Source organism: Sminthopsis crassicaudata, chromosome 3 (genome assembly GCF_048593235.1).
Source record: "Sminthopsis crassicaudata isolate SCR6 chromosome 3, ASM4859323v1, whole genome shotgun sequence".
NCBI lineage: Eukaryota > Metazoa > Chordata > Mammalia > Dasyuromorphia > Dasyuridae > Sminthopsis > Sminthopsis crassicaudata.
In genome coordinates, this window is record NC_133619.1 from 513,977,415 (window position 1) to 514,004,071 (window position 26,657).

The 26,657-nt window shown below is 38.5% G+C and overlaps 1 protein-coding gene and 1 pseudogene across 4 annotated transcripts in view; one reads left to right on the top strand and one right to left on the bottom strand.

Moving 5' to 3' along the window:
- Nucleotides 1-182: 182 nt before the first annotated feature.
- LOC141562273 (ADP/ATP translocase 2-like) lies at nucleotides 183-11,353 on the bottom strand (annotated as a pseudogene).
- Nucleotides 11,047-26,657, top strand: part of UVRAG (UV radiation resistance associated) — a 424,520-nt gene continuing 408,909 nt past the window's right edge. For 2 of the 4 annotated variants that reach the window (XM_074304114.1, XM_074304113.1), the window contains exons 1-2: nucleotides 11,452-11,586; nucleotides 19,578-19,671. Coding sequence is in view for 2 of the 4 variants with exons in the window: in XM_074304111.1 (XP_074160212.1) it covers nucleotides 11,464-11,586 (123 nt within the window). In the remaining 2 variants the exon portion in view is untranslated. Of the gene's footprint in view, nucleotides 11,587-11,923; nucleotides 12,511-19,577; nucleotides 19,672-26,657 lie in introns of those variants that run through there. The other 2 variants (XM_074304111.1, XM_074304112.1) reach the window with 2 other exon arrangements.

The window sequence follows — 26,657 nt, forward strand, 5'->3', positions numbered from 1 at the left end:
GATCCATACTGTTATTTCTCCCAAAATCAATAAAATCAATATGCTGAATCATCATCAGTTCCATTATGTGACTGATTCACAATAAATGAATACCTTTTCCTAAGAGTTTTTCCTGACCTAAGAGTTTTTCCTGGCTTTTCTATCAGGCCTAGATAAAAAAGACAACTATAAGTAAAAAGAATTTATTGTAGATCAGGGTCCAAAAAAGTAACAGTAGTTAAGTATTCTCCATGATCTATAGTCACTGTTTCCATTTTTAGTAAGGATGTACTTAGATTATTTTTTTCAGTTTGCTGTCCAGGACAAAAATGAAGGCTTTCATCCATAAGAACATTGGACCAGGCACCCTTGAAGAAAGTTTTGCTACCCTCATCTTTAGCAGTCTTCTTCCAGAAGTGAATTATCCTCATGTACACGCTAATAGTTCCTTTGCATCCAGGCAGCATTACCATTTGCCGCCCTGCCACATCAAAAAGATAGGAGACAGCCATCATTGTTTGTGCAGTCATCCAACTGATTGATAACCTTATGAATGTTTTGGGGACCTGGGACCCTACCTTCTTCTGTGTCATAGATTCCAAAGTAGGCTGCTCCATAGGTAAGGATGCCCTCCACTGAGACATGGAAACCTTGATATAAACCATTAATTCCATCACTCTTGGTGATTTTCACCAGGCAGTCTCCCAAGCCTTTGAATTTCTTCTTGGTGCCAGATTTCCCAACTTCAGTTGCTAAGCAGGTTCTCACAAAATCCAAGGGAGAGACAAGGCAGGAACAAGTTCCAGCTGTATCACTAGAGACAAGATTACCAGAAAAATACCTCCAAAATGGTGTGTATTTGTCCACTCTCCTCAAAATACTTGCTTATACTTGTCTTTAAAGACAAAAGTAAGGGGCTGGGTGGGGAAAGATCTGATTGCATTTGCTATATTACCCTGACACTTATTCCTTTGGAATTTGGACCATATTATTCATTATGGTTTTGTACTGCTTATCAGCAGTAATTGGCTTGCATAGTAGTAGTTTGACTCTTTGGATGAGGGCTACCCACTGAAGTCTTGGAGATAGCAGCAATGGTACCACCAAAAAAGAAGAGGTTCTCTCATGGTTACAGAGGGGGATGATGGTGGACTTAGAGGCAGAGAGCCAATATGAGTGGTCCAGAAAGTCAGAAAACACATCACTGCCTGCCCAGCCCACAGGAAAAAAAATTATCTTTATAATGTAACGAAGGGTGTCAGCGTGTTGTGGTTCCCAAGGGCCAGAATGCATGCATCCCTAGTATCTGCTCCCTCCACTTTTCTCTGAGGAGGACTTTCATTCCTAGCAGAAGTGGGAAGAGGAGCTTCCCCCAGTCCCACCAACCAGGTTGGGGCCAGAAGCCGACCCCTCTGACAGAGGAGAACCAGGTTAGAATGACATCTCTTGGCTCCATTAAATAGCACTTGTCCAGGGGATGTAATTTTAAGGTTCAGTCTAAACTCCTGATGCCTTCCTTCCTTCCTTCCTTCCTTCCTTCCTTCCTTCCTTCCTTCCTTCCTTCCTTCCTTCCTTCCTTCCTTCCTTCCTTCCTTCCTTCCTTCCTTCCTTCCTTCCTTCCTTCCTTCCTTCCTTCCTTCCTTCCTTCCTTCCTTCCTTCCTTCCTTCCTTCCTTCCTTCCTTCCTTCCTTCTTTTTCTCTTTCTCTCTCTCCTTTTCTTTTTTTTTCTTTCTCTCTTTTTCTCTGCCTTTCTTTTTTTAAACTTTCTCTTTTTCTTTCTTTTTATACTTCCTTTAACTTCTTCTTTCCTTTTTCTCCCTTCCCCTTTTCACCCTCCACCCCCCATCCCCTATGCAGGCACATGGTATTGATCTCAAACAGTGATTAAGGAGTAGGGCTCAGATTACAAATGGATTCTAAGTCTAAGAAAGGGTATTACCTCATTCCTGAATCTTTCTCTAGAACTTTGGAAGTCTATCAGAAGCCTCTCTGAGCTCATGTAAAGCAGCAATTGCAGTCTTCCCTCCAGAATATCTTACTTTGCTGAAGAATTAATTCAGTAATTCCAAGTTTTCTTGTTACATATCTGTGAGGGAAGTCATATCTCAGATAAAACAAAAGGCATCATAGCCAGTTTCTCCACCATGTATTGTACTGAGAAAATATAAGATAAATGAGGAGCATACAGTTTGGGGAGATAAATAAGGATAGTACAGAATTGAGTTAGCATGGCTCAGTGATTCAGTTTTATGATTGGAATATTATGGGAAAAAAAATAACACTTTAACAGAAACATTGATAGTTTGCTGGGGCAAAAGCTTTCCATTTTTCTCCAGAGTCAGTAAAGTTTTTCATGGGATAGTTCTCTCTGTCCTCTGTCTCTCTGTCTCTGTGTCTCTGTGTCTCCCTCTCCCTCTCCCTCTCCCTCTCCCTCTCCCTCTCCCTCTCCCTCTCCCTCTCCCTCTCCCTCTCCCTCTCCCTCTCTCTCTCTCTCTCTCTCTCCCTCTCCCTCTCCCTCTCCCTCTCCCTCTCTCTCTCTCTCTCTCTCTCTCTCTCTGTCTCTGTCTGTCTCTCTGTCTGTCTCTCTCTCTGTCTGTCTCTGTCTCTGTCTCTGTCTCTGTCTCTGTCTCTGTCTCTCTCTCTCTCTCTCTCTGTCTCTGTCTCTGTCTCTCTCTCTCACACACACACACACACACACACACACACACACACACACACACACACACACAATTGGAATTAAGTGATTTGTCCAGGATCACACAACTAGCATTAAATGAATGAGACTAGATTTGAACTCAGAGCCCTCTAACTCCTGGTGCTCTATCTGATGCACCATCTAGCTGCCCCATAAGCCAATATTCTTTATCCATCTGAGTTCATATCTGGCTTCAGACACTTAATAGTTGTAAGCTATTTAACCTCTTCTGTCACAGTTTCCTCAACTGTACAATGGGGATAATAATAATACCTATCTCCCAGGGTTGTTAAAAGAATCAAATGAGATAATATTTATAAAGCACTTAGTGTAGTGCTTGGTACATAGTAAGTACTTAATAAATGTTTTTTCTTTTACTTCCCCCTTTAGAGAATATAAGGCAGATAGTAAGATCTCATTTATGGTATTTTCATCATAATTTATTGATATCCCCAAAATGAACAAACTATTTCTGAAGGTTCTTCTTCATCTTTGCCAGTCCTCAAATAACTAAGCAACTATTTTCATTGATCACACCAACATGAAACATTACAATGTCTATTAGGTTCATGCCTTAGAACCTGTATGAATTGTTCAGAATATAGTAAATAAAACCAGAAGGACAATTTATATTGCAACATTGACACTGTAAAAACAATTTTAAAAGACTCTGGTCAATGCAGTGCTACACACCTTCTGGCAGAGAAGTGATAGACATGCAGAATAAGAATCCATTTTTGGATATGAAAAAATATTTCAATTTGTTTTGTGTGGTTATGTTTATTGATTATAAGAGTTTGTCTTTCTTTTTCATTTCTTCAGTGGAAGAGAATGAAAATAAAATAAAAACAAATTTAATTAGAAATATTAACTAAAAAAATGCTGAGTTGTTTTATCTTGCCACAGTTAAATTGTCTGAAGTAAGACATATTAAAACTGAGGTTTTCCAACATTGTGCGCTGTGCCATCTACTTGCCAACCAAAAAAAGTTTTCCTAATTGTTATTAAAGCTGTCTCATGGGGTATGGCTGACTTTTGAAGGTCTATAGTGGGGTCCTTTTGCGTAGAGTGGATTTTTAGGCAGAGGTTAGAGAATGACATATTTTCAAGGAGAATGCTATACAGGTCATTTGGACTAAATGTCCCAGTCCTTTTCCACTCAGAGATTCTGTGAACTCTTTCTTTTTATAGCAGAGAAAACTAGACCACAGAAAGTTGGAGTGATTTGTCTTGAGTGGCAAGACTATGCCTCCTGTCTCCTGACTCTGGGCCCTTTGCCCTTTCTATAACTCTTGGGCAGGTCTATTTGCTTTGTTCTGCTTATACTCTTTTAGTTCTTGGGAATCCGGAGGAACAAAGTGTTTTAATTGTCACCTTAATACAAAAACCAATTCACAAAGGAATGAGAGTAATTCAGGTGATTCTCTACATTGATATAACTCTTTGTTCCAAGAATTCAACCATGCCCTGTTTGTTCTAACCTCTCTCTAATTTGGAAAAGAAATACAGATTTATTCTTATCTCACATTCTACACCTGGAGGTAGTTCAGTGCATAGAAAATGCCAGGGAAGCACATTCAAACATCTATTAGTCCACCCAATCTATCTCCTTATCTAATCCAAAAAGCAGTATTTTCAATTTTGTTTTTTATCATGAACTTGATCACCAATGTCACTATGCCAAAAAAAAGAACAAAGAGAGAACTGAATGCAAATTCCTGAATTCCTTTTATATGCAATTTTCTTAAAAGTGTATATGAAATTTAGTGCACATATCTAACATATATAGACATATAAAAATACTTTTAAAGCACATGTTAAATTAAATATGCCATTGTATTAGGTACTAGGAATAAAAAAAAAAAAACCCAAATATAATTCCTGACCTATAGGAACTTATATTTTACTACTGGATACAACATGCAAACAGATAGGTATATATATGACTATGAGGGAAGGAGAGAACACAAACAACAAAGTGGAATAGGAAGGCCTTTCCATGAGCTAAGACTTTTTTCTGAGCTTTTTGAATAATCAACATTTTTGATTTCTTACACTAATTCTGCTTTCTAGGGTGGCTGCTCTCATTTGGATCCACTACAATTTTACAGTATATACTTGTCAATGGAGATGAATTTTTATATAGGTTCTTGTACTTGATTTAGATAGACACTAGCAAAACCTGTAAGCAAAGGTTCTCTCCCATATGTCCTGTTTTCTCTATTCTCATTACAGGTCTTCATGACCATTTTCCTGGATTGTTGCAATACACTCCTGAGAGCTTTTCACACTTTCACTATTTTTGCTTTATAATCTATTCCTTATACCACTGGAAAAAATAATCATTCTTATACTCATATGTCATTCTTTTAAGCTTCAATGGTTCCTTGTTGCTTAATGAATAAAGTTCAAACTACTTAGCCTAATATTTAAGGCCTACAATTTCAGGATACCTTGCCTTTATAGTCATCATCAAAGTACCCAGAAAGGACTGGGTCTCTGGTTAACTCCTCTTACCCTGTTTTGGGCTAGCAAATTACCCCTTTCCTTTTCCCTAATCCCTAATTTATCTACTTAGTCAAGAACCACTTGCTCATAATACCACTTTCATAATTCCCATGTCTACTCAGTTCATTCCTATTCCTCTTCAGTTTCTATCTCCTTATTTCCTTTCACTATGCCTTCTGATCTCCCCCACCCTTAAGAACTAACAAAATCCTCTTCACCCTGGAGCTCTTCCTTTCTCACTCTTTCCAAATACCATTTGGGAAACTTTGTTCTCTCCAGAAGACATTTTATGCTCAGTCACCTTTTCTTTCTTTCATATCTTGACATAGGAGGCCAGTGAGGGAAGCCATCCAGCTCTTTGCTCCCCATTGCTTCCTTGCCTCTGTGTACACTGTTCTTGTTTGATCATTGGCAACATGCAATAATAGAAAGTGCATTAAACATAGAGTTGGAATGGTTGAAAAATGGGAAAGTATTGTATTTGCAGCAGGGAACTCAAGTCTTCAAAAGAAGTTTGTTAGTGGAGATGGGTCTTGAACTGGATATTGAGGAATGCATACATTTTGCCTTTGTGGATCTTAGAGGATGAAAAGGATTTCAGAAATATCATGTAGGGAAGGTGTGTGTTATCCATGTAGTTTACATGTCTATCTATGTGTCTGCCAGGTCAATTTAGATTTGATTTGCTGAAAGGTATGAAGAGATCACTCTGTCTATCCTTCTCTAAGAGAGACTGATTCCTTCCAGGAGAGGAACAGAAAGTCAGTACTACAAAACTAATTGTAATTTTCAAAGATGGGGGTACTGAACTAAAAATGTATCTGTTTCCTTATTATTATTAGTCTATGGACTGCTTTGTGTTTTTCTATTCTAATATAGCCCACACTAATATAGTGTGTCCCACTCTTCGTGATGTCACAGAACCATAGCACACCAGACCCTTCTATCCTCCACTATCTCTTGAAATCTGTTTCATGTTCATGTTCATTGTTTCCATGACAATCTATCCATCTCATCCTATGCCATTTCCTTCTCTTTTTGCCTTCAAGCTTTCTCAACATCAGGATCTTTTCCAATGAGTCCTGTCTTCTCATTATATGGCCAAAATATTTAAGCTTTAGCTTTGGTATTTGACCTTTTTGTGAAAAATCTGAATTAATTTTTAAAATATTGACTAATTAGACCTTCTTGTTGTCCAAGGGATTTTCAAAAGTCTACATTTGGAAAGCATTGATTCTTCAGTTCTCTGTTTTCCTTCCAATTCAATTCTCAGAGCCAGACATTGCTACTGGAAAAAAGCATAGTGTTGACTATGTGGACCTTTGTCAACAAGATGATTGATGTCTTTGCTTTTCAGTATGCTGTCCAGAGTTGCCATAGCTATCCTTCCAAGGAGCAAGAATCTTTTGGTTTCATAGCTGTAGTTGCTGTCTGCAGTGATCTTTGAGCCCAAGAATACAAAATCTGAAACTGCTTCTATTTCTTCTTCCTCTTTTTGCCAGGAAGTGATGGGACCAGTTGCTAAGACCTTGTTTTTTTTTTTTTTTAAGTTAACCTTCAAGACACCTTTTACAATTTCTTTTTTCACCCCCATTAAGAGGCTTCTTAATTTCTTTTCACTTTCTTCCATCTGAGTGGTATTATCTACATATTTGAGATTGTTATTTCTCTAAGCAATTTTATTTCCATCTTTTCATTTATTTACACTGGCATTTCAAATGATTTGCAAATAAATTAAATAAACAAGGTGACACTATAGTCTTGTCATATTTTTTCCCAGTCTTAAGCCAATTAGTTGTTCCCTGTCCAGTTCTAATGGTTGCTTCTTGGCCTTCAGTTCCTCAGGAAATAAGTAAAATGATGTTAAATGAGCAATGTAAAACATCTCTTTGTATACTTGACACATATTGGTGTGATCCAAACAGTCAAAAGCTTTAGTGTAGTCCATGAAGTAGAAGTAAATATTTTTTTTGGAACTTCGTTGCTTTCTTCATAATCCAGCAAATGTTGGCAATTTGATTGCTAATTCCTCTACCTCTTAAAAAACCAGCCTGCTCTTCTGACAATTTTCAGTTTGCATATTACTAAAGCCTAGCTTACAGAATCTTACGCAAAACCTTGGTAGTATGTAAAATGAGTGCAATTAATTGTTCTATAATTTGCACATTTCTTGGCATTGCCCTTCTTGAGGATTGGGATATAAACTAATCTTTTCCAATCCAATGGTCACAGTTATGTTTTCCAAATTTGATTGTATTTTGAGTGCAGCACTTTAATAGCATCCTCTTATAGGGTTTTAAATAGTTCAGCTGGTTTTCAGTCACTTTCAATAACCTTATTATTAGCCCACTTTACTTCATTCTCCGGGATATTTGGCTCTAGGTCATTGATAATGATAAGATCTTGTACAATTCTTTTGTGCGTTCTTACTGTCTTTTTGAAATCTCTTCTGCTTTGGTTAAATCCCTATCATTTTTTTCTTTTGTCACATCTTTTTTTTTTGGTATGAAATTCTTCTTTTTTTAATCTCTTCTTCTCCATTATATTTTTTTTGGTATTTTTACATTGCTAATTTAAGAAAACCTTCTTATCTCTCCTTGCTGTTCTCAGGAATTCTGCATTTAGTTGAGTATATCTTTCCCTTTCTCTTCCCTTTTGCTTTCCTTCTTTCCTCAACTATTTGTAAGATCTATTTAATATCCATTTTGCTTTCTTGCTCTTCTTTTCCTTCGTGCTCTCTTCAGTACAATATTGCCAACCTCTGACAAAAGGTGATCCATTGGAGAATAAAATGGCAAATCACTTCAGTATCTTTGCCAAGAAAGCTCTATAGTCAGTACTAAAATGACAGTGGAAGATGAGTCCTCAAATTGGGAAGTATCCAATGTGCTATAGGGGCAGGACAACTATAAGTAGCTTTAGTACTAATAAAGTGTCTAGGCCAAAGCAGATGGGAAGATCAACTACAGATACATTTGCTGATGAAAGGAAATTGTGATTCTATAAAGATCAATATTGCATAGGATCCTGGTATGTAAGATCTGTGAAGCAAGATAAGCTGGATGTGATCAAATAGAAGATGGAAAGATTAAACTTTGACATCTTGGGTGTCAATGAACTTAAATAGAGGGGAACGGGTGAATTTAATTCTGGGGATGATTACATTAACTACCATGGGCAAGAATCTCTTAGAAGAAATGAAGTAGCCCCCATAGTCAATAAGAAGGTTAAGAAAAGCAGTATAGGAGCATTATCTAAAAAATGACCAAATAATGTCTGTTCAGATCTATCACAGTAACACAAGTCTGTGCTCCAGCTATTAAAGCCACAGTTGATCACTTCTATGAATACTTGCAACATTTTCTACAAATAACACCAAAAAAGGATATTGCCTTCATCATTGGGGAATGGAATGCTAAAGTAGGAAATGAAAATATAATTGGAATAAGGAACAAGTCTAGCCTTGGAGTATAAAATGAAGCAGGGCAGGGACTAATAGAATTTTGTAAGGATAACTCATTCTTCACAACACTTTTTTTTTTCAACAACCCAGAGGGCGACTCTACACATAGATAAACCAGATGATCAACACAGAAATCAGATTGATTATATACTTTGCAGTTAACCATTGTCTCCTCAATTCCACTCAGTACCTTGTTTCAAGTTCTGGCCCATAACATCTCCTTGGAGGATCAGATCAATCATACTGAACCATGCTAAATTAGATAACTATTGTCTCTATCAATTCCACTGCCTTAGTACTTTGTAAGAATCTTAACACCTTATGAATATGAAGTGGAAATGATGAATAAATTTAAGGGATTAGGTCTGGTAGACGATGCCTGAAGAATTATGGACAAAGGTTTGCAATATTGCAAAGGAGGAAAGAACCAAAAAATCTCCCCCAAAAGGAAGAGCAAGAAAGTGAAATGACAGTTTAATGAAACTTTACAAATATAGTCCACACAACTGCCAAGTTAATTTTCTTTATTCATAAGTCTCATAATGTTAATACCTCCTCAACCCCATCCCCATCCTGTTCAATAAGTTCTGGTGGCTCTCTATCATCTCTAGAATTAAAGTGAAGCATTGTTGGAATTTGAAACTCTTACTACCTGATCCTTTTTTGACATCTCCCTTACACACTATATAGTGCCCTTATTGACTGTTCCTCATACATAATACTGCTTTTCTTCATCTCCTTTCTGGCTGTCCCTCATGGCTGGAATATTCTTCCTCTTTACTTCCACTTCTTAGAATCCCTGGCAGAACAAGGAGTGTTTTTGCTTTTTCATATCCCCAATATTTGGTACATACATTGCCTGCTACATAGCAAGAACTTCATAAATTCTTTTGGATTTCTTTATATGGGATCTTTTCTCTATCTTTGATTTCCTTGGAAGTATTTGTTCAGTCAGAAGATCACTAGGTTAAAGGATATGAAGAATTTATTCACTTCCAACATTGACTATTTCTGACATTTATCTTTTGAACCACTTTGATTTTTACAGACGGGGGAAACTGAGTCCCCGACAAGTGAAGTGAGTTACCTAACTATATCACATAGACATTAAGTAGCAGAGCTGGGAATGAGACCCAGCTCTTTTCCCAATGCGTTCATTCTGGATCATTTCGCTGCTTCTCATACGAGGCTCTACAAGCGGAAGATGCTGCTGGGACACTTACTATAGGTGGTACTTTGAGAGAGGGCTTGTGTTAAATACCCTTCTGGAGCTTGGAGGAGGAAATGAAGAACAACAATAAAATGAGGCTATTGTTTCTACTCCAAGAACAGCGAGAATTTGAAATGGATGCTGTGGGGGAAAGGACCAGAAAGCTAGGTTAAGGAATTGAATATCTGTCTGGGGAATCAGTTTTATATTTGGAACTGGTTTTGGAGTCAGAAGATGTAGATTTACAGAATCACAAGATTTAGAGTTGACAGGGACTATCTAGTTCAGTTTCATGGTATAGACGAAAAAACTGGAATCTAAGCGATATTTAATGATTTGCTTAGGGTCTCACAGGTAGTAGCTGGCAAGACTGGGATTTAAATCAAGTCTTCCAACTCAAAATATTTCTTATTCCACCAGTCAGTTATTTCTTGAAATAGTTACTTAGTAACATGTAACTAACGGTTGCTCTTTCCCCAGCGATGACAAAAATACTTGCATGCCGTTCAGCTGTGGAGAGGTAATTTTTGTCATTTTTTTTTTTTTTTTAACACTCAGACTGTAAGCTCTTTTGCCAGATTGTAAGCTCTACCACGAGTATTACAGGTCTTATCCTCATTTTACCGATGAGATAATTGAGGCTTAGAGAATTAAGTGATTTACGACGATTAACTGTCAGAGGCAGAATTGCAAACCGGGGCTGCCCGATTTAAAGTCCTGCCCCTCTAATCCCGTGCCCTAAATATTGGTGGAGTTGCACGACAACTAGTTATTATCACGGGGAGCCATACATGGCTCTCAGCAAATGTTTGCTAACTAGCAGTCAGTCCTAAGAGGCAGTGGTGGCTGAGTTCTCACGAGTACACTAATTCTTGCACCCTTGACACCCGGATATTCAGTATCTTTCACAGCCCCTCCCCTCTTGCTAGGTACTTCGTTACTATGGTAACTATGTCCGGGCGGAAGTGGCTCGGGGCATAGACTGTCATTACTCAGATGACGCTACAGCCACCTGCACGTGACAGGGGAGACCCAGGACGCTCCTCCGATTCCTTCAGTTCTCTCTTCTCCCGTCCCTTCGCTTTGATCGACAGCAACCTGGACCAATAAGCCAGCAGCTCCTGTCACGAAGCTCTGCCCTCGCGGGAGGCCGCAGACCAGTCAAAATCCGCTCCCCCGGCTTCAGTCTTGCACAACAGACGCAATTTAGGCCGCTCGGCGGGTCCCCAGCTTCCTTTCCCCGCCCCGCTTCCCGGACCTCTTCGGGAGTGATTGACGGGACATCTTTCCAATAACATGAGAGGAAGGCTGAGTACGGTCCCGCCTCCTGTGGAGCGGGGCCAATGAGCGCTCCGCGTCTCAGCTGCGGCCGGCCCGGGAGAGAGGTTTTGCACTGCGGTAATATGGCCCTTCCGTGAGGAGCCGTAGTGGCGGCCCTCGGAGGAATTGTCAGCTCTCTTTCCGACGTGCTGGTGCACCGAGGCACCGAGAGCGCCATAGAAAGAGCGGGAGGAGGAGGAGCGTGAGGAAGAGGGGAAGGAGGAAGCTGCGCGGGGCGCGGATGCGGGAGAAGCGAGGACGCCACCGCGGGCCAGTCCCGCGCTCGCGATGAGCGGCTCAGCCGCTGCCGCCGCCGTGGTCGCCTTGTCGGGCGCCGGGGTGTCCCCGCTGGCCTCGGGCCCCGCCGCCGCCTCTTCGCGGGCCCTGCATGTGGAACTGCCGTCGCAGCAGGTGAGCGTGGCCGCGCGCTGGGCACCCGTCCCGGGCGCTTCCCCGTACGCGGCCCCGGGATCCCCCGAGGGCGGCACGGGAGCCTCCCACGGTTCGCGGAGGCAGTCTCTTGGGCTCCGGGTCCGCCTCGCCTTCCCCTCTGGGCTAAATTGTCCTGTCTCTTCTCCTGCCCGCTCCTGTCTCCTCCGGGCTTTCCTCTCCCCGCATTCTGTCTGCATGTCATTGTCACCCCCTTCACTCCCCACTGTCCGCTCTGGATTTCATAGTCACCCTCCACCCCCGCCCTCCCTGCGCTTCTCGGCCTACTTCTCCCCCTCGGGGTCCTCTCTAGGCGTCTGTGTCACGCCCTTTACTCTTCCACTTTTCCAGGCTTCAAAATCCCCCCCCACCCCCGACTTTGTCCTCTCAGGGTTTCCTTTCTGCCCCTCCTCTAGTCCCCGTAGTGCCATCCCGGCGGCCTCCTCCTGTAGGGGCTCTGGGAGGGCTGTGCGGCGTGCTTAACTTCCCAGGCTCACGCTCGCTCCTCCGACCTCACTGGTGACCCCTCCTCCCGGGAGGAGCCTGCTCGCGGCGTCCTGGTCACCTGCCCAGGTCGCCTCCCCCAGGCCCCTGGGATCCTTCTTCCTTGGACACTGTGGGTGCCAGTGTGGTTCTGCAGAGACCACTTCTCCCTGTGGAGGAGGCATGGCCGCCTCAGAGTCCGCTGCTGGACAGGCCCTCACCACGGTCCTCCTCTGCTCTTCTGGGTCATCATCCCCCTCCTTCGGGCTTCAGTCCTGTCACCGTGGCCCTCCCCGTCTGTTCCCCATCTTTGAGAATTCCACGGTCCTTTAAGATCTGAAGAGCACAAAAGACGGACGGGGCTGGGGCAGGGAGAGAGGGATGGAATGGAAGAGGTGGTTGGGAGAGGAGAGGACGTCCCGGGTGAGAGCGGGGCAGCTGCTGGCTGTTCGAGGCCAGTGAGCCTCTGTCCGCCTTGGGGGAGGGCGTGTGGGGGTGGAGATTTCCGAGGGCCCGCTTCTGGGCCGGAGGGGAAGGGCCTGGTGAGACTGCCAGCTGTGCTTGCTGTGCTTATTGTGCTACTGAGGAGCTTGGAATGAGGGAAAACTCCGAGTAGGATTATAATGAAACAGAAAGTGGGCCCAGAAGATGTGAGGTGGGTGGAGCTTCGAGATCTGGGCTAAGGTACCTGAGAGAAAGGGAAGGAACGACCTAGAAGAGCTTTCTGAAAACTATGAAGTTTCACTTTTGGACTGTTCCAGAGGACCTTTGAACAGATTAGACTAGATTTTGGTGGGATTTGCAAAATGCCATTCTGTGATTTTTGGCCGTTTTTAGTTTTTGACAAATTCTTGGGATCTTAGCAAAGTGTTGAATGCCATACCGATGCTAAGTATGGCTGTAGCATCTTCCTTAGATGTCATCCTTTTGGAATGTTTTGGATGGCTATGGTGAAGACTCCATGAGTTCTTTGCTTTTGACTTTTATTCAGCATACTGGAAAACAAAAATGTCTCACCATTTGGGTTGAATTTGATACCCTAAGAGATGATGCTTGATTTTTAAACCTCTTTCCTGTTTATTTGTATATGTGTGTTTTTTTGAAATGTTTAAAGTGTGAATCTCGACTAAAAGACAATAGTATTCTTTTTCTAGCCATTGCAAATGGCTTAAGTTTACAAATGTATGCTTTAGTCAGTATTTTCCTTGCTATCCTTCCTATTTTGAATATAGGACCTTTTTTTTCCCTCATTCAAATTCAGATGGAGAGACTTAGACTCTTGCAAGTTGAGTTACTTGTCCATGGGTATGCTGGTAGAAGGTAGAATTGAGTTTACTCACAATTTTTAAGTCTTCTGACTTTAAGTAGAATTGAGTTTCCTCACAGTTATTAAGTCTTCTGATTTCAAGTTCTGTCCTTTTTCTAATATTTCATAGTCCTCATTATCCTGGGGCTAATCTCCAAGGTTCCTTCTTATTCTAAAGTTCTATGCTTCTCTGTAATGGAAATGCTCATTTTTGGCCTTCTGTTTTTAGTGGGATATGATTTTCCTGATACTCAGATTATGTGTAAGTGCCTAATTTGAAATTGTGGAGATTATCTATACTTTAAAATTTTTTAGTTTAGGTTTATAACTAACCAATGGTTGTCAGCTTTTAAAAGTTTATAATATTATTTTATAAAAGTTGTCATAATGTCTTTTATATCCTGAAAGTAAAACTTATGGTAAACATTTCACATGTTCTTAAAAACTCAGCTGAGAACTTCCTCTGAACTGCCTTTCTCTTTCTTCAGGAAAGAAAATACCAACTAACTAAATTCATTAAGAACACCATGTATAGAAGAGCTACATTTCTTAATAGCAGAAATCAAAGGCCCAAACAAAAACAAATAAACAAAAAGAATAGCCTACTTTTTTTTTTTTCCAGTGTAGGTAGGTAAAAATTCATTTAACCAACCATTTGTCAAGTGGCTGCTTTGTGTAGAGGCTGAGAAAACTACAAAGTTCAAGTAAGACAAAGCCCTTCTTTTATGGAACTTAGAGTGTGTATGGGAGTGGGGATTTGACCATATTCCAATAACTATCTATGTAATTGCATAAGAAGCTACTGAGAAAACAAATGAGGAGATAGGCTTGGAGCTGGAAAGGGACTTACTCAGTCTCCCTGCGTGTCAGTGGCAGAACCAGGATTGGAAGCTAAAATCTTCTGCCTCAGGGTTCCTCCTCTTCTTGACCTCTTTCCAGTGCTGTTTTGATGGAGGACACTTTACTAATAACAGATCATTTTTGCTTTTATCTCACTTGTCCGAATTTTACTAGTCCTAGATGCTGAAGTTAGTCTTTTGCTAGTTATATTTTCCCCATTGAATCCACTGCAGTGACAGGAATAATGTGACTTTTAATATATTATGGGCATATAATATCCTGCCTAATGTCATTAAGTGGTTCTTCAAGAACATGGCAGACCAAACAATATTATAGGTCAGTTTCATAAGAACTGCTCTGAATAGGCAATTGTGTGAATAATGTGGTATTAAGTAAACATTAAAAGCTTATTTTTGTATTCATGAAGCTTACAGATACAAACACAAATAATTTCTGCCTTTACACAGTTCTAATGAGAGGTGTAGGGTGGGACAGAGGATGTACTTGGCATAAAAGGAAACATAAGACAACACATGGAAGTTGGGAAAGACAAAGCATATATGGATGATTAGTCCATTTTGGTTGGGGCTTAGAGAGCACGGAGGGCAGAGAAGTCTTAAGTCCAGAAAAATAGAATGGCTCCAAATTGTGGAAGACCTTGAATTAGCATTCTGCCTAGCGGCAGAGGAATGGGTGTGTGTGTGTGTGTGTGTGTGTGTATGTGTTTAATTTCCTAGAGAGGTTCTGAAGGTTTTAAAGAAAAGGGAGTGACACAGTCTGATTGTGGCAGACAAAGTGAAATTGGAAAGGCTTGTTAGAATTCTTTTTTGGTCATAGTATAGGTGGCTAGTAATGAAGGCCTGTATTAGTGGTGGTAGTGAAATAAAGAGACAGGGAGTGATTTGAGGGAGATTGTGGGTTTATAATTGATAGGACTTGGTTAATTGTCTGCCCAAGTGATTTTCTTCAAGCATAGATCTGGCAATATTACTCCCCTACACAGTAAACTGCAGTAGTTCCCTACTTGAATAAAACATAAATACTTCTATTTAGCTCTTTAAAACCTTTTAGAACCTGAGCTTAATTCATTTTTCCATTCTCATTAAAAATTTCTACTTCCCTTCCCTGAGATCTCCTCAAACCAGTTTTTTCCTCTATTTCTAACGCGTGACACTTCGTCCTCCACTATCATGCCTTTTCTTTGACTGGAATGCACTCTTCATTTCTGCCTTGTAGCATTTCTCTTCCTTCAAGACAGCTCCAGCTTTACTTTTTATCTATCTTTCCTTCCATTCCCCTCCCTGTAGATATTAAAGTTCTCCCTTTATATTTATTTTGTATATACTTCTATATGTACTTATCTCTCCCATTGGGATAATATTCTCTGGGAGTAAGGATTGTTTTATTCTTTGTATCCTCAGAACTGTGAACATTGCTGGCATGGTGCATAGTAGGTACTTAATAAATGTTCGGTTGTTTGATTAATTGAATATGAGAGAGTGAGAGAAGAGTCAGATTTAAGGTTTTATACATGGAAAACTTGGTGAATAGTGGTACTATTAATCAAGAAAATATAAGTTAAAGAGAAATAGGTTTAAAAAAGGAGTATAAGCTTAGGTGAATAGATGATATTCTAAATATTTTCAGTTTGAGGTGCTGATGGAACATCACATTGCACAAATTCTCTATGTAATTTAATTTGGGATTGGGGAGGTCAGAAGAAAGAGGTTAGGGTTATTGATAAGGATTAAAGAGTCGGGTACATTGACATGGTAGTTGAAGCCATAGGAGTAAATGAGATTGCTAAGGGAAAGAGTAAAGAGAAAAGCAGAATGTTAAAGACAGAATCTTAGGGAATGTTCATGTAAAGAAGTAGGATGAATGTAGTGCATCCGAAGCCAAAAGGGCAAAGACATCCACAGTAGGGCAGTATTTAATGTGTTAGAAGCTCTAGACAGGTTAAAGAGGATTAAAAACTGGGAGAAAAAACATTTGTTTCATTTGGGATCAAGAGTTTTGTGGTCTTTGATTAGTTTAGTTAGTAACACACAAGATAAAGTGAATACAGGAATTTACAAAACTTTAGAAACTTAAAGGTAACATCAGCATCTTAATATCAATCATTATTTCTCCTTGCTAGGCAGGTTTGTCACTGATGGGCACCAGTTAGGATTGGCCTTTGATCAGTTACATTGTACTTCATGTGAAAATGTTTTTCATTTTTCTTTAAAAGGAAAAAAAGATAACTTAATATTTGGTTCACATGTTAACATTTTTCTCTAGCAGGATCACAACTCAAACTATATACTATGAAACTAAGAAGTGAAACTGCCTGAAATAGAACAAGAGCAGAATCGATATGAATCAGTTGAAACTTAAGGACTTGAGAAGATAAAAAAAGTTTCCTTAACTGGTTTTCAAACATGCTTTTATTACTTTTATAAATGAACTGAAGAGAAAAAACATTTGAGAGATCTCCTATTTTAAGTCGCATATAAATTAAGATCATAATTAGAAATACTTTAGATTATTTCAAGAGAAATAATCTCGATTATTTCTGTAATATGTAAATGAAGTTTCTTTCCGATTGCTTTGTTTAGTATTTGTTTTGTTATGCTAGATTAGAGGGACAGAAGAGCAGATAGAAAATCAAGAGCTTGAAATTGAGCCCTCCATTTATTGGCATTATTCCTTTTTGTACTAGTGTCAGTATTTTTTCACTTTCCAAATGTATGAGCAGAATTAAGGAATTTAGAATGAGAAAAGACTTTGCAGTTGGATCTATAGTTCTATAGATTCTTGAAATATAATTATCTTTTTTTTTTCTTTTTTTTTTCTGAGGCTGGGGTTAAGTGACTTGTCCAGGGTCACACAGCTAGGAAGTGTTAAGTGTCAGATTTGAACTCGGGTCCTCCTGAATTCAGGGCTGGTGCTCTATCCACTGTGCCACCTAGCTGCTCCTAAAATATTGTTATCAATATATTATGAACAAGTTTACCAGTTACATGAAAATATAATTACCAAAATATAAAATAGCTTCACAGATCAAAATTAAAATTACAGTTCACAGGTTATGATTAAAAATTTCTGATCTAATCTGATTGCCTTATTACATAGATGAGTACTCAGGCAATAATCTCTTCCTTGCCTACCATGTAGAATTGTTGTAAAGATCAAGTGAATTTAGCATATATTCATAGATGTTTAGAATGAAGAGACCTTGCACTTGATTATTTAATTCAACTCCTTTTTACATATGGGGAAACTGAGGCTTAGTGTGGCATAGTAATATAGCTGAGATTCAAATTTAAGACTTAATTATAGAATCATTTTTGTAAACTGAACTATATAGTTAAATGAGTTGTCAGAGATCTTGTACCAAGCTAATGGTACAGCTAGTACTATAATTCTTGATTTACCAGTTCTTGGTCTTATAAATTATTATATGATAATTATAATATGCTTATTAAATCTATGTCTGTATTTTGTTTCCTAGTACCATAGCCCTATAGATTTTAAACCAGAGTCCAGTTAAATTCATCAAGCATTTATTAAGAACTTACTTTGTGTCAGGTACAATGATAGGCTCTGGGGATAAAATGACCATTCCTTCCTTCAAGTAGTTTTCTTTTTACTGGGGGAATAAACATTTTCATATTATATAAAAAAATACAAAGCAAATTTCTTCATCTGTAAAATGAGTGAGTTAGACTCTATGATTTCTGAGGTCCCTTTTAGCTCTACAGATCCTAATTTCAGGAGTATGTTGATCGTCAGCAACCTGAGGGAATTAGGAAAGCCCTTTGGAGGTGGCACTTGAACTGAGTCTTGGAGGGACCTTGGGATTCCAAGAGGTAGAAATTAAGAGGTCATGAATAATATGTATAAAATGAGAATATGAAGAGCCTGTATTGTAAGGTGCTGTTGTCTCCAGAAGCTGCCCATCGCTCTCTGGGAGGAGATCTGCTGTGCCAACTCAAATCTTTCGGACAGATTCTTCTTCCTGTAGAGAGCCGTTGTCTCCAGACAGTTGCCGTTAACTCTGGTCCAGAGAAGTGATTTCCCTTCCTGCAGAGAGTTGCCTCAAGTCTGGTCTAGAGCAGAGACTCCCTTTTCCTCCAGAGCTGCCCTCTTTTATCCTCCCAGAGATAGGGGCGATGGGATGATGCAAGTGGCTTCTGGGAAAAATTACTTCAACCAATGAACTTGCTCCTTCCTAAGCATGACAAGCTCTTCCCCCAGGAATTCACAAGTCAAACTCCCAGGAAAGGCCGGAACTAGAAAATTGTCAAGTACCGACTTAGCACTTAGTAAAAACCTAATATCTCATTATCTCATTAGCACTTAGTAAGAACCTAACACTGTATATAAAAACACAGAGAGATTGGGGATGGAATGTGTATTAACAATTTTAAAAATTAGGCTCTTTTTTAGATGGAACTTAGAGTGGATGTGAGAGGAGTAATGTATAACCAGCTTCAGAGGGAATCAGATTGGAATCTGATTGGAAAGAGCTTTAAAGTGTAAATGAGAGTTTGTATTTGATCTCAGAGGCCAATAGGGATCCACTGTGTGTGTGTGTGTGTGTGTGTGTGTGTGTGTGTGTATATATATATATATATATATATATATATATATATTTAAATCTAGATGACATGGTCAGATTTGTATTTTAGGATATCTATTTGGCAGTTATGTGGAAGATAGATTAAAGAAGGGAAGAACTAGAATGCTGTTAAACCATCAGTCAACCAGTATTTTTAAGCACCTGAAATGTGCCAGATACTGAACTATGAAATATACGTCAGAGGGAACGCCAATTTTAAATAGAAGATATAAATGAAAATGTGAATTAGAAATAGTTTGAAGTACAAAAAAAGTGAAACAATCCCTATTCCCAATGACTATGCATTCTAAAGGGGAGAGAACAACAAAACAAAAACATAATGATGTAAATATAAAACGAATAAATATAAATATATACAAATATATACAAATAAATGCAAGGTAGTCTAGAAAGGATGATCCTAGCAGTTGGAAGAGACTCAGAAAAAGCTTCATGCAGAAGATGGTTTTTGAATTGTATCTTAAAGAGACATGGTCTCTGATATTATTTGTAGAATAGAGAGAAGACCATTTTCTTCTGACCTTTGTAGAATAAGCAATTCTATCTTTCTTTTTCCAAAAGGTTAGAAAGATAGGTTGGATGAAGCTAGTTGATATTGGGCTTTAAAAACTAAACAGAGGCAAACAAACAAATAAATAAATAAAATCTTAAAGGCAATAGGAAGCCACCAGATAGTTGAGTAAAGGAATTACATGATGATTTTTTTTTTTTTTAAAGGAAAATTACTTTGGCAGCAGTGTACTGGAGTGGTAAGAGAGACTTGAGACAGGGAACTCATTTAGGAGGATGTTGGCAATAATCTCAGTGAGAGGTAAGGAGTAACATAGTAATTGTGTAAGTGGAAAGAAGGATTTGCATGTGAAAGTTGTTATGGAAATAGAAACAAAATTTGGCAACTGATTGGATATGTGAGGTAAGGGAGAGAAAGGAGTCAAAGATGTGATATTGAATTTATGAATTTGGGAAACTGAGAGGCTGGTGGTGCCTTCGATTAAAAACTTCCTTATAAGGAAGTTTTTAAACTGGAAGATTGAGTGGGAAAGATGAATTTTGTGTTGGACACATTGAGTTTGAAGTGTCTAATAGGCATTAACTATTTAGAACATAGTCTCTAGAGAGAGGTTGTGGGCCATTTGTATAGAGATGATAGTTAGACCTATGAGAATTGATGATGTTACCAAGAATGAGAGGAGGGCCTGGGACCAAACCTTAAAGAGCAACAATGTTTAGAGGTCATGAGGTAAGTAAAGGATGAATCATCAAGGGAAACTGAGTATGACCAGGCACAAAGATAGGAGAAGAACCAATTAGGAGGGTATTTCAATAGATCAGGAAAGAGGTAATAAGGGCCTGAATTAGGGTGATTGTAGTGTGAGTGGGAAGATGATTTTTGTGAGAGATATTTTGGAGGTATAATTGGCATACTTCATTGGATTTGCTGTATGAAGAGTTGAGATTGTTTCATAGGTTACAAATTTGATTGTGTTTGGGACAAAAAGACCTACCCAATTTGACTACTACAGAGTTCATTATACAAAGCAGAATTATTTATTAGACTTGAGGAGTGGACCCATCCTGGTCTGCGAGCCAGATCTCACAGCAGGATAGGGCCAAAGCCTTGAAAATGCTTATAGCTTTTATACATTTCAGACAAAGAACCTCCAAAATCCACCCTCTATATGTTGTGATTGGTCACATAAGTCTACTGTTCTCCCAATTGGTCAGTAATATACAGCTTCTTCTTTGGCAATGTAATCCCTTCTTTGTGCAATGCAGTCCAGTCTTTACCTAAAATCATGTGACTGGAGCCTATAGGCTTGATCTACTTTAGCTAACAATATGTGCTTACTCTGTAAGTTCTTCACCCTTTTCCCATACATAGCCATTATATCTCGCCTCCCTTTCTTGGCAAAACTTTTTGAGAAAGCCATCCATTTATATTAGTTGCTTTCAGTTCATCCTCTCTTTACTTGCTTTTAAACCTTTATCTGCAATCATGACTTCGATTTCATTTAACTGAAACTCCTCTATCCAAAGTTATCAATGGTCTCAATTGGATCTAATAAACATTTTCTAATCTTTATTCTTCTTGACTTGTTTGCAGCTGTTGACCTGATTTATCACTGCTTCTAGATACATCCTCTTCTTTTAGGTTTTTATTAACATGTCTCTTGGGTCTCCTAATCTTGTCTGACCTCTTTCTTCAGTCTCCTTTGCTACATCTTCATCAAGGTCACTCTTCTTGAGAGAGTATTTCCCAAAGCTCATGAGTTCAAATTATCATCTTAATGTAAAGGATTTTCAGTTATAAATTTCAAGCCCTTACCTCTTTTTTGATCTCCTGCATCACCAGGTACTTTTTGCTCATATAATTCCTGACTTTCCTTTGGTAGATAGATTCCAAAATATTTTATACTATCAACAGTTATTTTAAATGGAATTTCTCTTTGTATTTCTTGCTGTTGGATTTTGTTGGTAATGTATAAAAATACTGAGGATTTATGTGGATTTATTTTGTATCCTGCAACTTTGCTAAAGTTATGAATTATTTCTAATAGCTTTTTAGCAGAATCTTTGGGGTTCTCTAAGTATACCATCATATATCATCTGCAAAGAGTGATAGTTTGATTTCCTCATTTCCTCCTCTAATTCCTTTAATCTCTTTCTCAACTCTTATTGCCGAGGCTAGCGTTTCTAATACAGTATTGAATAGTAATGGTAATAATGGGCAACCTTGTTTCACTTCTGATCTTACTGGGAAAGGTTCCAGTTTATCGCCATTACATATGATGTTTACTGATAGTTTTAAATATATGCTCCTGATTAATTTAAGGAATAGTCCATTTATTCCTATATTCTCAAGTGTTTTTTAGTAGGAATGGATGTTGGATTTTGTCAAATGCTTTTTCTGCATCTATTGAGATGATCATATGATTTTTGTTAATTTGGTTATTGATTTTATTTAAGATTTTAGCATCAATATTCATTAGGGAGATTGGTCTATAATTTTCTTTCTCTGTTTTCAACCTACCTTGTTTAGGTATTAGTACCATGTCTGTGTCATAAAAGGAATTTGGTAGGACTCCTTCAATCCCTATTTTTTCAAATAGTTATATCGCATTGGAGTTAATTGTTCTTTAAATGTTTGGTAGAATTCACATCTAAATCCATTTGGTCATAGGGATTTTTTCTTAGGGAGTTGGTTAATAGCTTGTTCTATTTCTTTTTCTGAAATGGGACTATTTAGACTATTTACTTACTTCTTCCTCTGTTAATCTGGGCAAGCTATATTTTTGAAGGTATTGTTCCAGGTCATTTAAGTTATTGAATTTATTGGCATAAAGTTGGGCAAAGTAACTCCTAATTGTTGTTCTAATTTCCTCTTCATTAGTGGTGAGTTCTCCCTTTTCATTTTTTTTTAAATTTTATTTTATAATTATAACATTTTTTTGACAGTACATATGCATGGGTAATTTTTTACAACATTATCCCTTGCACTTACTTCTATTCAGATTTTTTCCCTTCCTTCCCCAACCCCCTCCCCCAGATGGCAAACAGTCTTATATATGTTAAATATATTACAGTATATTCTAGATACAATATATGTGTGTAGAACCGAATTTTTTGTTGCACAGGAAGAATTGGATTCAGAAGGTAAAAATAACAGTTTACGTTCATTTCCCAGTGTTCCTTTTCTGGATGTAGCTGGTTCTGTCCATCATTAATCAATTGGAATTGGATTAGCTCTTCTCTATGTTGAAGAAATCCACTTCCATCAGCATACATCCTCGTACAGTATCATTGTTGAAGTGTATAATGATCTTCTGGTTCTGCTCGTTTCACTCAGCATCAGTTGATGTAAGTCTCTCCAACCCTCTCTGTATTCATCCTGCTGGTCATTTCTTACAGAACAATAATATTCCATAACATTCATATACCACAATTTACCCAACCATTCTCCAATTGATGGACATCCATTCATCTTCCAGCTTCTAGCCACTATGAAAAGGGCTGCCACAAACATTTTGGCACATACAGGTCCCTTTCCCTTCTTTAGTAGTTCCTTGGGGTATAAGCCCAGTAGTAGTATGGCTGGGTCAAAGGGTATGCACATTTTGATAACTTTTTGGGCATAATTCCAGATTGCTCTCCAGAATGGTTGGATTCTTTCACAACTCCACCAACAATGCATCAGTGTCCCAGTTTTCCCATAGCCCCTCCAACATTCATCGTTATTTGTTCCTGTCATCTTAACCAATCTGACAGGTGTGTAATGATACCTCAGAGTTGTCTTAATTTGCATTTCTCTGATCAATAGTGATTTGGAACACTCTTTCATATGAGTGGAAATAGTTTTAATTTCATCATCTGAAAATTGTCTGTTCATATCCTTTGACCATTTATCAATTGGAGAATGGCTTGATTTCTTATAAATTAAAGTCAATTCTCTGTATATTTTGGAGATGAGGCCTTTATCAGAACCTTTAACTGTAAAATTTTTTTCCCAATTTGTTACTTCCCTTCTAATCTTGTTTGCATTAGTTTTGTTTGTGCAGAAACTTTTTAATTTGGTGTAATCAAAATGTTCTATTTTGTGATCAATAATAGTCTCTAGTTCTCCCTTGGACACATACTCCTTCCTCCTCCACAAGTCTGAGAGGTAAACCATCCCATGTTCCTCCAATTTATTTATGATTTCGTTCTTTATGCCTAAATCTTGGACCCATTTTGATCTAATCTTAGTATGTGGTGTTAAATGTGGGTCCATGCCTAGTTTCTGCCATACTAATTTCCAGTTTTCCCAGCAGTTTTTGTCACATAATGAATTCTTATCCCAAAATTTGGGATCTTTGAGTTTGTCAAATATTAGATTGCTATTTTTATTCACTATCTTGCCCTGTGAACCTAACCTATGCCACTGATCAACTAGTCTATTTCTTAGCCAATACCAAATTGTTTTGGTGACTGTTGCTTTATAATATAGCTTTAAATCAGGTACACTTAGACCACCTTCCTCTGACTTTTTTTTTCATTAGTTCCCTTGCAATTCTCGACCTTTTATTCTTCCATATGAATTTTGTTGTTATTTTTTCTAGGTCATTAAAATAGTTTCTTGGGAGTCTGATTGGTATAGCACTAAATAAATAGATTAATTTGGGGAGTATTGTCATCTTTATTATATTCGCTCGGCCTATCCAAGAACACTGAGTGTCTTTCCAATTATTTAAATCTGACTTTATTTTTGTGGCAAGTGTTTTGTAATTTTGCTCATATAATTCCTGACTCTCCTTTGGTAGATATATTCCCAAATATGTTATACAATTGACCGTTATTTTGAATGGAATTTCTCTTTGTATCTCTTGCTGTTGGATTGTGTTGGTAATGTATAAAAATGCTGAGGATTTATGTGGATTTATTTTGTATCTTGCAACTTTGCTAAAATTCTGAATTATTTCTAATAGCTTTTTAGCAGAGTCTTTGGGGTTCTCTAAGTATACCATCATGTCATCTGCGAAAAATGATAATTTGATTTCCTCATTTCCTACTCTAATTCCTTGAATCTCTTTCTCGGCTCTTATTGCCAAGGCTAGAGTTTCTAGTACTATATTGAAAAGTAATGGTGATAGTGGGCAACCTTGTTTCACTCCTGATCTTACAGGGAAAGGTTCTAGTTTATCACCATTACATATGATGTTTACTGAAGATTTTAAATATATGCTCCTTATTATTTTAAGGAATAGTCCATTTATTCCTATACTCTCAAGCGTTTTTAGTAGGAATGGATGTTGGATTTTATCAAATGCCTTTTCTGCATCTATTGAGATGATCATATGGTTTTTATTAATTTGATTATTAATATGGTCAATTATACTAATAGTTTTCCTAATATTAAATCAGCCCTGCATTCCTGGTATAAATCCCACTTGGTCATAGTGTATTATCCTGGGGATGATTTTCTGAAGTCTATTTGCTAATATCTTATTTAAGATTTTAGCATCAATATTCATTAAGGAAATTGGTCTATAGTTTTCTTTCTCAGTTTTCGATCTACCTGGTTTAGGTATCAGTACCATGTCTGTGTCATAGAAGGAATTTGGTAGGACTCCTTCAATCCCTATTTTTTCAAATAGTTTACATAGCATTGGAGTTAGTTGTTCTTTAAATGTTTGGTAGAATTCACCTGTAAATCCATCTGGTCCTGGGGACTTTTTCTTAGGAAGTTGGTTAATAGCTTGGTCTATTTCTTTTTCTGAGATGGGACTATTTAGACTACTTACTTCTTCCTCTGTTAATCTGGGCAAGCTATATTTTTGAAGGTATTCTTCCATTTCATTTAAGTTATCGAATTTATCGGCATAAAGTTGAGCAAAGTAGCTCCTAACTATTGTTCTAATTTCCTCTTCATTAGTGGTGAGTTCATCCTTTTCATTTTCAAGACTATCAATTTGCTTTTTCTCTTTCCTTTTTTTAATCAGGTTTACTAAGGGTTTGTCTATTTTGTTGGTTTTTTCATAAAACCAACTCTTAGTTTTATTAATTAATTCAATAGTTTTTTTACTTTCAATTTTATTAATCTCACCTTTTATTTTTTGAATTTCAAGTTTTGTGTTTGTCTGGGGGTTTTTAATTTGTTCCTTTTCTAGCAATTTTAGTTGTAAGCTCAATTCGTTGGCCCTCTCTTTCTCTATTTTATGCAAGTAGGCCTGTAGAAATATAAAACTTCCCCTTATTACTGCTTTGGCTGTATCCCACACATTTTGGTATGATGTCTCATTATTGTCATTTTCTTGGGTGAAGTTTTTAATTATGTCTATGATTTGCTTATCCACTCTGTCTTTGAATGCATGGGATGACTTCTCCAGGCTCTCTTGCCAAGCTTCCCTTTCCTTTTCCCATTTCTCTTCCAGCTCTCTTGTGAGAGCCTTTTTTATTTCCTCTATGAGGTTCTTTTGTATTGAGGAGCAGCTTATATCCCTCCCAGGGTATACATCTGGGGACAGTCTGTTCCTAGTCTCCTCAGTATTTGAAGTCTGCTCCCTCTCCACACAGAAGCTGTCAATGGTTAGAGCCCTTTTGAATTTTTTGTTCATTTTGTCAGAGTAGGAATCAAAGAAAACAAACTGACAAGTAAAACAATTGGTCTGTTTTGCGGGGAATGGGGCTGGATGGTATCAATGGGCTTCCTCTACAGACTGGGGGTAGGGCAGCAGAGAGCCACTAACAGAACAGCAATGACTGTACTGAGTCTGTGCTCTGAGGCTCCGAGAACGCACCTAGTCAGTCCAGGTGGGGGTTGGGAGTGGCCGGTCTCCGAGAGAGACGCTGGCCTTCTGGGGTTTTAATCTTCACCTCCGGTGTTTACACCCTCTCCGCTGCTCCTGGCTTGCTGCCAAGACGGAGCATCCACACTGGGGCAAAAGCCCTTTCACAGAAACGGCAGAGATCACACCCCTCCCCCTCTGGTCTAAGGTGTGTGAGCTGCCCGACTCGCTCTGGCTGCCTGCCCTCAGTCTGCGCCCAGTCTGATCGACCCTCTCCTGAGCAAACACAGACCTTTTCTGGCGACTTTCAAGGATGTCTTCTCTTGGTGATTATTTGTGGATTTCTTTCTGGGTCAAGCATCAAGTCAGAGGCCTGTCATGAAGTAAGTTCTGAGAGAAAATGAGGAGCTCAAGCAGCTGTCTGCCCCCACGCCGCCGTCTTGGCCGGAACTCTCCCTTTTCATTTTTAAGACTAACAATTTGTTTTTCCTGTTTCCTTTTTTTTAGTCAGATTTACTAAGGATTTGTCTTTTTT